The sequence below is a fragment of the Pan paniscus genome, chromosome 2 (assembly GCF_029289425.2).
Source record: "Pan paniscus chromosome 2, NHGRI_mPanPan1-v2.0_pri, whole genome shotgun sequence".
Classification (NCBI taxonomy): Eukaryota; Metazoa; Chordata; class Mammalia; order Primates; family Hominidae; genus Pan; species Pan paniscus.
Window position 1 is genome coordinate 128578494 of NC_085926.1, and position 14993 is coordinate 128593486.

Consider the following 14993-nt stretch of genomic DNA (forward strand, 5'->3'; position numbering starts at 1 on the left):
TGTTACTATTTTGATGTACATTCCCTCAATCCCTGGTTTGTTGAGGGTTTTTAACATGAAGGTATATTGAATTGTATCAAAAGCCTTTTCTCCATTTATTGAGATAATCATGTAGTTTTTGTTTTTAGTTCTATTTACATGATGAATCACATTTATTGATTTGTATATGTTGAACCAACCTTGCATCCCAGAGATAAGGCCTACTTGATTGTGGTGAATTAGCTTTTTGATGTGCTACTGGATTCGCTTTGCTAGTATTTTGTTGATGATTTTTACATTTATGTTCAACAAGAATATCAGCCTGAAGTTTTCTTTTTTAGTTGTGTCTCTGCCAGGTTTTGGTATCAGGATGATGCTGGCCTCGTAGAATGAGTTAGGGAGAAGTCTCTCTACCTCAACTTTTAGGAATAGTTTCAGTAGGAATGATATCAGCTCTTCTTTATATATCTGGTAGAATTTGGCTTTGAATCTTTCTGGTCCTGGCTGTTTTTTGGTTGGTAGGCTTTTTATTATTGAGTCAACGTTGGAGCTTGTTATTGGTCTGTTCAGGGATTCAGTTTCTTTGTGGTTCATTCTTGGGAGGTTGTTTGTGTCCAGGAATTTATCTATTTCTTCTGGATCTTCTAGTTTGTGTGCATAGAGGTGTTCATAGTAATCTCTGAGAGGTCTTTTTGTATTTCTGTGGGGTCAGTGGTAATGCCCCCTTTTTCATTTCTCATTGTGTTTATTTGGATCTTCTCTCCTTTTTTTGTATTAGTCTAGCTGACTAGTCGATCTTATTTTGGCAAAGAACAAATTCCTTGATTTGTTGATCTTCTGTATGATTTTCTGTATCTCAATTTCCTTCAGTTCAGCTCTGATTTTGGTTATTTCTTGTCTTCTGCTAGCTTTGGGGTTGGTTTTCTCTTGCATTTATTGCTATAAACTTCCCTCTTAACACTGCCTTATCTGCGTCCCAGAGATTCTGGTATGTTGTATCTTTGTTCTTATTAGTTTCAAAGAATTTCTTGATGTCTGCCTTAATTTCATTATTTACCCAAAAGTCATTCAGGAGCAGGTTGTTTAACTTCCATGTAATTATATGGTTTTGGGTGATTTTCTTAGCACTAGTTTTTATTTTTATTTCAGTGTGGTCCAAGAGTGTGGTTGATATGATTTTGTTTTTTTTCTAATTTGCTGAGGATTGTTTTATTTCTGATTATGTGGTCAATTTTATGGTATATGCCATGTGGCGATGAGAAGAATGAATATTCTGTTGTTTTGAGATGGAGAGTTCTCTATATGTCTATTAAATCAAGTGTTCAAGTTCAGGTTCTGAGTATCTTTGTTAATTTCCTGCCTGCATGATCTGCCTAATACTGTCATGATGCTGTTTTAAAGCATGTTAATTATTGCTTGTGAAGATATTTGTTTTTAATTTTGATGAAGGTGCTTCTTCAAAAAGCATGAAAACTTTAAAATGTCATGGTAGAAATAACTTGATGAAAATAACTATTTCACATTCATATCCTTGAATCAATAAAAGCTTGCTGGTACCATAAGTTGAAATTTTTAAAAGATGGAAATGCCAAGAAAAACATATATCATGTGATTATCTCATCTGTTTATATAAAATATGGAGATGTGAGTGGGTGGAAATCCAAAATCTTGGTATTTCTCTTGGTCTAGAATCCAAAATTGCATCCACTGGCTGTGCAGAGCACGTCTGTGAATGAGTGCCCTTTAATCTTGCTTTGGCAAGATTGGTCATGGCCATAAATCTTTCAGCCTCTTGGCATCGTCAGAGTTAGTCAGAAGGTACCACTTCTCTCTAGTCTACGTCTACCATTTTTCTGACTGGAAAACATGGTTTTTCTTTCTGTGCTTGGTTTTCTTGAAACACCTTTGTCAATACAGTGAAAATGCTATTTCAAAGATGTGTACAACTTTTTATGTTTAGGACATGGATGAATGGGGTCACAAAGTTGTTGTGTCCAAAAGAAAGCCACAGAGATGAACACAATCAGATACACAAGAGAGTATTATTCTTCACTGGTTCTATAAATTCCCTGCCATAGGTTTCATATTGTTTTACAGCACACAAGGACCAGCCACTGGAATAGAATAACATGAGTGCTTTGTAATTTCAGGATTTGAAGTTTTTCTTAGGATATATGTTTAGGAAAAGATGTGATTTCTGTTGACAATGTTCTGAAGGCTTATTTAACTGGCATTCTGTATAAATCAAATGTGTGCTAATCCAGCCAAGTATATGACTATGATACAAAAGAATACAGTCCATGGCACAATGAAAAGGAAGAAAGAGCTTTGAAAGGAATGGCATATTCTTCTCTACCTTCCTTCATTCCCCCTTTGGTTTACCTTAAGGTCCTGTTCTAATTTAATCAATGCCTGAAAAAAAAAGGATGGAAAATCAGACACAAAAATACAAATTTCAATTGAAGCTGTAATTATTTTTTAAATACTTATGCTTTCTTAGTGAATGAATCACTAGTGGCTTGTACAATATCAAGAAAGTTTGGAGATGTTCAATGCAGTTTGGAGTCCGGAGTAGAATTTCTGTTTTTGTCTTCACAAAGCATAGCATAGTGGTAAATGGTATACGGTCTGGAGCCAGACTGCCTAGGATTGATTCCTAACTTTGTACCTTACTAGCTCTGTGACCTTGGGGAATTTATGTAACCACTTTGTGCTTCAGTTTTTTACTGTAATTATAAGGATGGTAATAGTAGCTACCTCATTGGATTGTTGTGAAAATTAAACCATTTAATGTATGTAGGTGCTTAGAACATTGCCTGCAGTCACAAGCTCTATGTGTTTGTTATTGCTACTATATTGTATCAATATTACCTAATTTAATGGGAGTATTTTGTGCTCAAAGAATGCAGGTCACCATTCCAAGAAAGGCCATGATAGTAATATAACAATACGTAACCTGTAGTAATCAACAAGTTTCATCATTCTGTATAAGCTAAGTTTGGTGGTCCATTAGCCATTCCTTTTACTCATTTAACAAACATTTACTAAGTGCTGCTTGTGTGTTGGGCCCTATTCTAGGATACAAGGATGAATCAGGTATAGACTCTAGCCTCACGTATACCCAATCTCATAAAGGAGACTCACACAAACAAACAATTGACATGTGACCTGCTGAATGTTAAAAGAGAATTATACTCAACGTAGAGTGATGTGGTAAAGAATGGAGTTAAATGAGATGAGCGTATTTGGTTTTGCTGAATGAGCAGGTGTTTTCCGGGTAACCAAGGAAAGGCAGGCATGCAGAAAGAGGATGGAACCAAGTTACACAGAGATATCAAGGTGAGTTTTGGGAACCACAAATGGCTCAATATGGTTGGAGTGTAGAATGCATGGAGAAGTATTAGAAGTTAAGGTTAAGGACTAGTACTGTCAAGATTGACATCTCAGATGTTTTGGGGTTTGTTCTTGCATTAGCTCACCATTTGATGGCCTCTTGATTTTTGTTTTCTTAGACTTAGCTGATATCTAACTTTTAAAGAAGCTCAGCATTTGATCTCCTTGTTTCTTTTCCACCTTGATATTTGTTCATTGTGAGTTTTCATACATTACCCCCACACAAATAAAAACAAGTGACAAGGATTCCTGTTAAGTGTGGGAACACCCTGTACCTCTTCTACCCTGCCTTATCTAATCCAAAGTCAAGGTGTCCTTGGCAATGCCCCAACCATTAAACCTAAACTCCCAAGTGCAATCTCTTCTGATAAGGTGCTAAGCACAATTTTCAAAAAATCGTTAACCTCTAAACACTTCTTTCCTATCCTTGCTTAACACTAAAGCAGTTGTGGTTGCCAAGGGCTCTGTAACTAATACTCAACATGAGGAAAAAAAGTGGGACAATCAAGTCCCACTTTTGGAGGTTTGATGTGGCCCCAGCCTTATGCATCAAGTTTGGAGAGCCACATTTTTTTAGAACTCCAATCTGGGCTAATGCATGGATGGTAAGAGTTTGGGAATCCTGTCCCACACAAGGGCCTCAGAGCAGCAGGCATAGTGGCTGGGACTTTAGTCTTTAGAGTCAGATACAGTTAGGTTCATTTCCCACCTAATCCTCTTATTAACTGAGCAATTTGGATGTAAATGCCTTGAGAAACTGTTTTTGATTAGTAAATGGGGTTAATAACAGGCATCTCACTGTGTTGTAAAAATTGAAGACTATTTACCACTCAGCACAGTGCCTTGCACAAAATATGAATGCTCAATAAAACGCAGCCATTACATCAAAGCCAAAGAAGATTTGATCTCTAGCTAATGCCCTTCCCCTTTAAATGCCCTAAGCTTCTCTTAACCCTCCATAGCTATTCTTGATCTCAAGTCAACTAAGCTCTTTCACTCTTTGATATCTTTCTGGGGGTGACAATTTTTTTGTCTTTCTTTTAGAAACCACCAGTGTGATTCCTTATCTAACCAGCATTATTTGAGTAGGTGATTTATCTGGGTAACCATTCACTGAGGCTTGAGCCTTATTCATCTAAGTCACAAACCTCACTTTGGTGCTTTGCAAGATCCTGCATGGGAAACAGAATCAGGTTTTCTGATTCTCTAATGGCAAGGTCCTGTATGTATCCAACCATCTACTCATCCAAGACATTTTTTATTTTGAAAGTTCTTAAAACAGGATAATCTCTCATTGTTCTTGTGTGTGTTTGAGGTAACTACACATGAAATAATCTCCCAAAATCATCCTCTGTCTCAGAATTGATGTCTGAATGAAGAATGGAGAGTAGGCTTCTAGACAGATCTTCCAATTTATACATTGCTTTTCAGGACAATTAGAATCTCTCTACTTCTCTGTGCAGTGCATGAAAATTTCATATGGAAAACCAACAAATTAAACACAGTAGTTCATCCCTCTTGAGAATCTTTCCTGGGTAGATAAATGGATGGGTTGATGGGTTCTAGGTATCCTATGATGCGCCAGAGATATGAATTAATAGGACGTGCCCATCAAAGAAGTATACAGTCTAGTCTCTAAGGAATGAGAAAGAGAAATACACTAACAATTACTTACAGAGTAGAGGAATCGGGGGGACAAGCATGAGACCCAACACAGCTAGGAAGTTTGGGTATTCTTCCTGAAACAGTGATGCTAAAGGTAGGATTTTTCAGAGGAGGGAGATTGTACCTCTCCCTAGAGGGAAAAAAATGGACCAGCTGAGGGAAAAATTTGCATGAGTGTGGAGACGTAAGACAAACATTTGATGAATCACTTGCTTTGTTGTGCCTGAACATAAAGCGATGGAAGTAGTCACAGAAAATGAGGCTGCAGAGGCATGCAATTCCAACATTTTGAGGGATTTTGCATATTAAGAAGACCTTAAACTTTATTCTGAAAGATATTCAGAATTTCAGACAAAGCGGTAACATCAGCCTGACATTTTAAATCTCTCTCTAAAAAGGGTGGAGAATGGATTAGAGGAAGACCTGGCTACAGTTAGGAGAGCCAAGAATTTAGGCAGGATGCAAGATGGGCCTGAAGGCAAGTAATGGGAATGGAAGAGGGAGGGGTACAGAAAGTAGACAGATTCTACTGTGGGCCTTGTAGCTGAGGGGTTTTGAGAAGTGAGGTAGTGGAAGGGTCTAGGATAATTCTCAGGTTTCTGGCATGGGTCTCAATGGTAGTAAAGGGTGATACTATTCCTTGATGAAAAGAAAATGAGACTGGAAGCATGATTTAGGGTAAATATGATTATTTTGAGAATCCATTTCTATTCAATAGGATGTCCAATGGGAATTTTACTTATTTTTTTAGACAGAGTCTCACTCTATCACCCAGGCTGGAGTGCAGTGACACAATTATAGCTAATTGCAGCCTTGAACTTCTGGGCTCAAGTGATCCTCCTGCCTCAGCCTTCCAAGTAGTTGGCACTACAGGTGTGTGCTGCTGTGCCTGGTTAAGTCTTGAGTTTTGTTTTGTTTTTTGGCATAGAGGCTTGCTGTGTTACTCAGCCTTTTAATATATGGCTCTGGTGTTCAGTTGAGTGGTTGGGACTGGAGAGCATGTATTTAGGAGTCATTGTGTAGAAGTGATATGTGAATTCATACGGGTGCCATTCAGGAAGAGGGGATAAAGTGAGAAAAATAAGGTCAGAGGATGGAGCCCTGGGGCACACAGAATTTAAGAGGCAAATAGAATAAGGGGAGCCTTCAAAGGTTCATGAGAGGAGCCTAGAGAGGGACCAGGAAGACCATGGTAACTTGGTGTGACAGAAGTTAAGGGAAAAGTTTCAAAGAACACATGATCAAACTCAAAAAAGGTGAGGGCAAAAAAGTGTCAAGTGGACTGAACATGAAAGTCAAAGGAATTAGCTCCATGTAGTGGTGGAAGTGAAAGTTAGAAGGGAATGGGTTGAGAGCTATCTATGGAGGGTGACAATATTGAGAATTTTCTTTAAAGATGAAGGAAGGGGGAGAGAGAGGGTATTATGGAAAGATTCTTATCTTTGTTAGTAACCAATTTATTGTTCAACAATCCTTCCTATTAGGAAATTTTTTATGTCCAATGTATTGCTTTTTAAATTTTTTAAAAGATGAAAATGTTAATGTTACAATATTTTTGTTCTGAACGAAATAAATTTGCAAGTATCATGCTCATTACACAAAGGCTGGTTTATTTACTTTTAAATTACAACAACCATGATGAAAAAATTGTGCAAATGATTTCAGCTCACTGGGGTTGGGATTATTTACAAATACCTGTAAACAGTTGTACCAAAAGAGATTTCTCTTTCCATATGTTTAGCTATCCCAAAGGAAAAATCTGATTCCAAGTGTTAATAACAGAGGAAGGTAGTTGTGTCATCTCTGAATTGGTATTTTAAAATGCTCAGTCTAAAGTTGTTCCAATGAAACATGCCTTCTAGAATGTTGGAAGGACTTACTTCCATTATATCTGATAGCTTTTCCATATAGATAGGTGTTATATTTATCATCTGTTTAAGTTTTGCTATGTTCTTCAATAAGATCTTAAGGCTTTCTTTCTTTAGGTTTTGCATCTTTCTTGATAAATTTATTCTAAGCATTTTACAGTTTTTTTCTTCTTTTGGTAAGTGGGAATTTATTTACATTTACTTTTCTAACTTATCACTAGGAAAGAGAAAATTATTTCAGAATATTTATCTTATGCTACCCAAACATATCTTATGAACACCGTTTTAGTAAAGTTTCTTAAGCTTTCTAATATACATATCATATGATTTTCCAATAAAGATCATTTGGCTTCCAAAAAATGTTTTCTACCAAAGCCAATCCTTTCTACCAAAGGACAAGAAGGATTATAGTTCAAGGCAAATGTCATTTGGAATGGCTTCTTTAAGTGTTAGGCATTTTAACAACATCTGTTCTTAGAGCAAAACAACCTGAAATCACTTTGGAAGAGAAAACTCACAAGGAAGCACAATTCTTTAGACAACATCTGGCATGAATTACTTTATTAATTTTCTTTTATTTACCAGTCTTTATTTGATGGTGGCAATACTTTTTTCCAGAGCAAGAATCGATACAGCCATAACTCTTCTCTCGTCTGTGGTTCACTTTCCTCTTATAAGACAGAGGGTTTGAAGGAAAGTTGCTTTATGTTTTGCTATATTTGCAAACCCCTTGTTTTGTTTCAGGGCCCTCCAGGACCCGGAGGAGAGGCAGGGAATCAAGGCCGTTTGGGAAGCCAAGGAAATAAAGTAGGTCATATTCTTTATACTCACCAAAGTTGAGGTTTTCTGCTCAAGAGAACTGTGTCTAATTGTATTAGCCAGGGCCCTTTCAACACAAACAAGAACACATTTTCTGGTCCTTAAACCCTGGCTTGATTCTTAGAGAGCCAACAACCTCTAAGGACATGGGTGTGGACCTGGATGAAATCAGGGATTCCAGCTCAGTGTAATTTAAGAGGGGAGGGATACACCCTATTGGAGCTGAGGGATCTCAGGGAACAAGGTATATTCTGGGGCAGGCCTTCCTTTCTCTCTTCCAATCTCTCTTAATTTCCTCCCCCCGCCTACCTCTTTTTTTTTTTTTTTTTTCCTTTCTTTCCTCCATTCACACAAACTTTTGGTAACCACCTTTTAAGACCAAGGCACTGTACTGAGCGTTCAGTTGGGCTGAAGAATCAGCTCCAGGAGAGACATCTTTGTTTTGGTCATTGATTGCATCCTCCATGCTTAGAACAGTGCCTGGCATGTAATATGTGATTAGTAAATATTGAATAAATGAATCTGTGGGTGGCATAATATATATGACATGAAACCAACCCCAAAGAATATTTTCATAACAATCTATGACATAAAATAAAGATAAGGGGCTAAAATGGAGTTTTAAATGGCATTATTAGAAGTATTTCTGGGATGCAAAAAGAGGCATCATAGAAAATACAGACTTTGAGCCGGGCATGGTGGATCACGCCTGTAATCCTAGCACTTTGGGAGGCCGAGGTGGGCAGATCACGAGGTCAGGAGATCGAGACCATCCTGGCTAACATGGTGAAACTCCATCTCTACTAAAAATTCAAAAATTTAGCCGGGCGAGGTGGCGGGCACCTGTAGTCCCAGCTACTCAGGAGGCTGAGGCAGGAGAATGGTGTGAACCCGGGAGGCAGAGTTTGCAGTGAGCTGAGATCGCACCACCGCACTCCAGCCCGGGCGACAGAGCGAGACTCTGTCTCAAAGAAAAGAAAATACAGACTTTAAGTAGGACTTAGAAGATAAAAATTTTGGCAAGCAGAGAAGGGAATGGGGGGACTGTAATGAGAAAAAGCGGTGTGAAGGAAGGCACAAGGTTGGAAAATCCTGAGAGAAGAGGAGGTATCTAGGCATGAAAAATGATCCTGTCTGGCAGGCCAAAAACAACAAGAAAGTCTGTGGTGAATTTATTCAGTGGCCAGCATGGTGTTATCTAAAACTTTTGAATGGAGTGGATGAACACAGCCAGACTTTTGGAAGATTTTAAATAGGCAACTCAGTGTAGAAATATTATGAAGCCTAGGCTGTGCGTGGTGGCTTACCCCTGTAATCCCAGCATTTTGGGAAGCCGAGCCAGATGGATCACTTGAGGTCAGGAGTTCCAGACCAGCCTGGCCAACATGGTGAAACCCCATCTCTACTAAAAATACAAAAATTAGCCAGGTGTGGTGGCACATGCCTGTAATCCCAGCTACTTGGGAGGCTAAGGCAGAGAGAATTGCTTGAACCCAGGAGGTGGAGGTTGTAATGAGCCAAGATCCTGCCACTGCACTCCAGCCTGGGTGACAGAGTAAGACTCCATCTCAAATAAATAAATATTATGAAGTCTGAGAGATTGAAAGCTAGGAAAACAGCTGGTACACTCTTATAGTCTCCAAGGCAAATAGTGATTAGGTGACTTAAAGGGGTGAGGACTTAACTTGTGATGATTCCATAGAACTCTTCCAATAGGGGACTGAGACAGAGGAGTGGGCTAGATGACTTGGGGGCTTCGTGTATGAGGGGTAACCCTATCACAGACATAGGAAAGTCATTAGGAAGAGTGGGTTTAAGAGGAAAGAAAATCACTTGGGGGATAGAGGAAAGGGTTTAGGTCTGGTTGGAGATGTAAATTTCAGAGTCATTTGGATTAAAAATAGCTCTTGGTGATGCCTCTTTGTAAGAAGTCCAAGAGGAAACAAGACAATGAATTATTAGGAAGGAAGGATCAACAAAAAAGCACACTGGATTTTGAGTAGAGTTCAAGAAGGGAGGTGAAGAGTACCAACTGGTAAAGAAAAGTTAAGGAGGGGAGGAGTGGAGAAGCCATGATGTCTGGTGGCTAAGACATTCTAAAGAACAGTTTCAAAAGTGTAGCAATTGAGAGGAGAGAAAGGGAGACAGACTGCAAAGGACCGAGAAATGTGTGAGGAGAAAATGGATAAAAAGCTGTAAACTACTCTTTGGAAAACCTAGGCCTTTAAGGGGAAGAAGAAGAAGACATTAACTACTCATACTGGCAAGGTCTAGGAAAGGTTGATGTGGGATATTGGTTTGTTTTTAATGACAGGAGAGACCAGCATGTTTATAATCAGAGGAGAAAGCCAGGGAGAAAAGAGGAGATTGAAAATGTAAGAAAGAGTAGACAGAGTAGATGATTAACAGAGAAATTTGGCAAAGAGGATGAGCTTGAGGGCATAAGAAAAGGGGTTAACTTTGTACTGAAGAATTGTTCAAGGCTGATATGATGGAGTCCAGAAGTTGAATGTTGCAAAGACAGTTTATTGGAGGACATAACAAGATATGTGGATGACAAGAACAGTCAACTGCAAAAGGAAGGGACTTCTATGGCATGTAGTGTAGCAATATATGGCATGTAATCGGGAAATCAAAGTTTGGAACAAAGACAATGCTGCCTTCTTGTCCCTGAAGAAGGCTCTAGGGGAAGTGGTGTCACTGGTAAAAATCAAGTTTATCTTACCAGGGATAGACATAGATAAAGGGACCCTAGAGTTGGATAGAGGTGACTGTGGGGAAGTAGATAAACAGGAGCAGGGCAGTTGTGCCTTAGAAGATCATTATTAATACAAAAGACTTGGTCGGGGGTCGGGGGTGGGTCAAGAATTTAGATGGCAAGTGCCCCAAAGAAAACCCAAATCCTCTGTATTGCCCCAGGGTGGACTGGGCACTCTAGACTCATGATTCACTGAGATAAACCTCAAACACTTACCCCTACCTTACTCCAGTAAGTTCACATTTCCAGGAGGCAAGCAACCTGGCAGTTAATCCTGGGCTTAACACTTGACTCTACCAATAACCAAGCATGTGGCCCTAGAAAAGCCATATGACTTTCCTTGTTTCCTTACCATAAGGCAGATGTTCTTAAATTTTAGTGTGCATATGAATCAGCTGAGAAGCTTATGTAAAAGCACATATTGTTGCGTTCCACTTACCAGAGTCTAATCCAATGGGATCCAAGATTTTTCTTGACACATGAACCCTGGATGTGGCTGTGGTCCCCACAGCACACTTTGAGAACCGCTGTCCTAAAAGGCATCAAGGCAGATGATCTCCTGCTTCCCTTATATAGAATCCTATTCTTCATTACCCCAGAGTTCAGTGCTGGTGGTCACTTGTCCATTTTCCCTTATGTTGGTTTTCTGTCCTTAAGAAAGATGTAATGATTCCCCACCTTTTAAGTGTAGGTTGCACATACTTTCACACTTTCTTCCAAAGAGTACAGTAGAGAAGGGGAGGGAGATGGAGAATAACTTGGCATTAGGGAAACTTGACTGCCGTTATCTCAACCAGAAGATCAAGGTTAACATCAACAGTGATGTCATGTTGATTGTATATACCCTTAATATGATGTGATGAGAATGGCCTTTTACCTGTGTAATGTTCCTCCCCCAAACCCATAAGCCCAGTCTAATCAGAAAAACAGCAATGGGGGACATCCTACAGAATGCCTGGCCAATACTTCTCAAAATGGTCAAGGTTATCAAAAAGTCTGAGAAACTGTCCCAGTCTAAAGGAGCCTACGGAGACATACCATGTGGATCCTGGATGGGATCCTGGAACAGGAAAGGAATATCAGGTTAAAAAGAAAAAAAGAAAAAATCTGAATAAAATATGGGCTTTAGTTAATAAATCAGTATTGATTCGGTTGTGACAAATGTACCCTACAAATGCAACTAGTGTAATGTAATGTTAAAAATAGGGGCAAATTGATGTGGACATATAGGAACTTTCCATATTATGTTCACAACATTTCTGTAAATTTAAAACTATTCCAAAATTAAAATTGTTACCTTTTCTTAAAAAGGAGTTAACCTTCCTCTGTAAACTTGTGTTGATTTCCCATGTAACTGAACTTTCCTCAACATAATACTGAGATTGATTAATAACACACAGTAGATGTTCTACTAGTCAGAAGTTAGAAACTATTGCCAGGATATCATGCTCCCTTGGTTAACTTGATTCTCCCTCAGAATATTAAAACTAGATTAATCAATCTGCCATCTTTGCAGAGGCCAGATGATTTGCATGAATCATCCTGGAAACGATTTTGTTAATTTTTTTAAAACAGTACAGAGCTTTTCTCTTGACTCATTTTCATGGCATTGAGCTGCTAAGATGGCAACTTGCACTAAACAATAAATCATGCTTGCTGAGGCTTCGCTGATCAATGGAGGACACCTCCCTGGCCAACAACAGCAGTTCCTCTTGTATCACTTGCACGACACACAGTTCTGGGCACAAACCCATTGTTGTGTGTGATCCACACAGATGAGCTGAATTAGTGCCATCATTTCCAATTTCCAACCTAAAAACAATCTTTCTGTTTAACAGGGAGAACCTGGAGATCTGGGAGAAAAAGGAGCTGTTGGGTTTCCTGGTCCTCGTGGCTTGCAGGTTTGTATTTTGACACTAGTTTTGATTAGATTCTTGGAATCTTTTAGTTCAGTAGACATCTGGTGTGGTTCTCTGAAGAGAGTTTTAAGGATACAATCCTCATGAAGTTTTATAGTTTTCTAGAAATTAGGAGGGATATTGTCTTCATCTTAGTTCCTTGGCCAGCTTTCCCAAGGTGGCAATTCCCCAGGTGCCAAACATCATGGCCAGAATGCTTTTGAAGCCAAATAGTAAAATGAACAAAACTTGTCTTCAGCAATCCCGTAACCCTTTTTCCAGCCTTTCCTTTTATCAGAGCCTCTTCGTCAGAAACCCATTCCATCCTTCCCCCACTGCTCAGGGTTTCTACAAGGGTCAGACAGTAGCCAATACTGGGGCATTTACTTCTTGTTTTTGTCTAGCAAACTGAAAATGGCATTAAAATAGAAGTGTTATCAGGGAGAGGTAATACTATTATCTCCTCTTATTGAAAGATTATTATATGCCTGATTTTTTGTTCATTTAATCCTCATGACAACCCATGAGTAGGTATAATTATTATTCCCAGCTTACAGATGGGAATACCTAGGGACAGTGCATTGTCTGTATCTGTTACTAACAATTGCCTTTAGTACTACTATCATAAAATGTTGGTGGCCTGCCCTAGAAGGAGGATCCTGTGTCCTGGTTTTCCTTTATCAAACCAAAAAGCTGGCAATGTTGTCCTCTTGAGGAATAAGCCTGTCTCTATCTGTAGTCTGGGATGTTGGTAATCAATTGCTCTGTTTACAGGGCAATGATGGCAGTCCAGGTTATGGTAGTGTCGGACGCAAGGGAGCAAAGGTAAGTCAAGTCTGCTGGAAGCTGGACGTTTTCCATTTATTTTTTGTTGCTGGTTTTGTTTGCCATATTTAAGAGAAAAAGGGAAGCAGGGAATAAGGCAATCTTGGACAGTTAGAAATATATTTCAATAATTTATTTGCTGCTATCCCATGAGGAATGTGATAGAAAAGAATGTGATGGTTTAAGGTGCAGGCAACAACTGAAACTTGAAAATAAATTTTCTGTTTTCTGCAGTGATATGCGGCCCTAGTCTGACTTGTTCCAGCCTGAACAGTGCGTGTAATCTTAGCCGCTCTAGGCTCAAGTTTACTCAGGGAAGCATTCCAAAATTAGTCCTCTTATTATTATGTTTGATTTAGCCAGTAGTGAGAGGTTGTGCAGGAGTTTTCTAAATATACTGGCCCGAGCAATAACTTAAAAATAAAACTGTATATCAGAATAGTAATTTGATATTGTCACTGAATATTTAGGTGGCTGGAACTGAGGGATAAGTTTACCAAGACCAGTGATTTCTGTATACTAGCAATTACCACTAAGAAGTCAGAATGAAAAAGATCCCACCATAATTACAAAATACAAAAAACATAATATAGTTAAGGATATCATGTCTGCAAAATGTTTGAGACCTGTACCAGTGAATTGCTGAGACAGAAAAGAGAACTTCAATAAATGGAGAGGCATTCCAAGATCATGTTGGAAAGTCTAAAATATTGAAGGATGAACATAATTCCAAGTGAAATCCCAACGGGAATAATGCAAGAGGCCATCTGGAAGAATAAAGAACCAAAAACTAGAACTATTTGAAAAATAAAACTAATGAATGAGGGATTTCCAGTGAAATGTTCATTAGAACAGAGAACAGTTAATATTCCATAATATAATCCCTTAATATCTTACAAGAAGGGAAATATTAAGTAGCCTATGGCATTGGAACATTAGCCACCCTATAAAATGAATGTATATGAAGTTTATAATTATGTAAATAAATTTTTATGTGACACTTTCAAGTAAAAATTTAGAATATACTCTGAAAAACATTTATCCCAATTGTGTTACATTGCATTTTTGAAAGCTAAAAGGAAATAACAAAATGTATATAATCTTTCTGGGCAGTAAGATTTTGGTGATTTTTCTTCTTTCTATTTTTTGATTTTATACATGTTTGAGGATTTATTATAATCAGGAAATGAACTTTATTTTAAATTAATTATATACTTTTTTATCCAGTAGGGATTATTATATCTTTTCAATTATAGTCTTTGAACAAAGTAAGGTAAACAGAGGACCCTAAAATGAATGATCAAGTTTAGACTCTCCATAGGCTTTCCAAATTTCTCCAATGAAATCCATTTTAAGATCGTGTCAGAGACACATGGCCAAATGACCACCTATGCTGTTATATGCATACAAAAGAAGGAAAGCCGAATTGTAACTCTTCAGATGTATACTTTTAGCCACCTAGGTAGTTATGATATATTGATGAAACCCTTAAATACTTTAACTTATAATTTAGTTTGTTTCTCAAATACTGCTATTTCACTTGCAGATTTCAATTGTTTTGGCCCTTCCTTAATTCAGAGGTACCAAAACTACACAGGGCAGCAGGTAAATTGAAAATCAATGTAGACTTCATTGGGTGATGTGTGCCTGTATAAATCTTCCCTCCTGTCCATTACAGGGACAAGAAGGATTCCCTGGAGAAAGTGGACCTAAGGTACCGTGTGCTTCCTAGTAACTAGAGATCAGTCAGAAATACTCCTGGGGTTTATGAAATGTATCCTAAGCCAG

The 14993-nt window shown here is 38.4% G+C and overlaps 1 protein-coding gene across 1 annotated transcript in view; it reads left to right on the forward strand.

Moving 5' to 3' along the window:
• The window catches only part of LOC100968217 (collagen alpha-6(VI) chain), a 154029-nt gene that overhangs the window by 96661 nt on the left and 42375 nt on the right, over window positions 1–14993 (forward strand). Inside the window, exons 24-27 of the mRNA XM_003829444.7 lie at window positions 7650–7712; window positions 12321–12383; window positions 13155–13205; window positions 14884–14919. Coding sequence (XP_003829492.5) covers window positions 7650–7712; window positions 12321–12383; window positions 13155–13205; window positions 14884–14919 — 213 coding nt within the window. The remainder of the gene's footprint in view (window positions 1–7649; window positions 7713–12320; window positions 12384–13154; window positions 13206–14883; window positions 14920–14993) is intronic.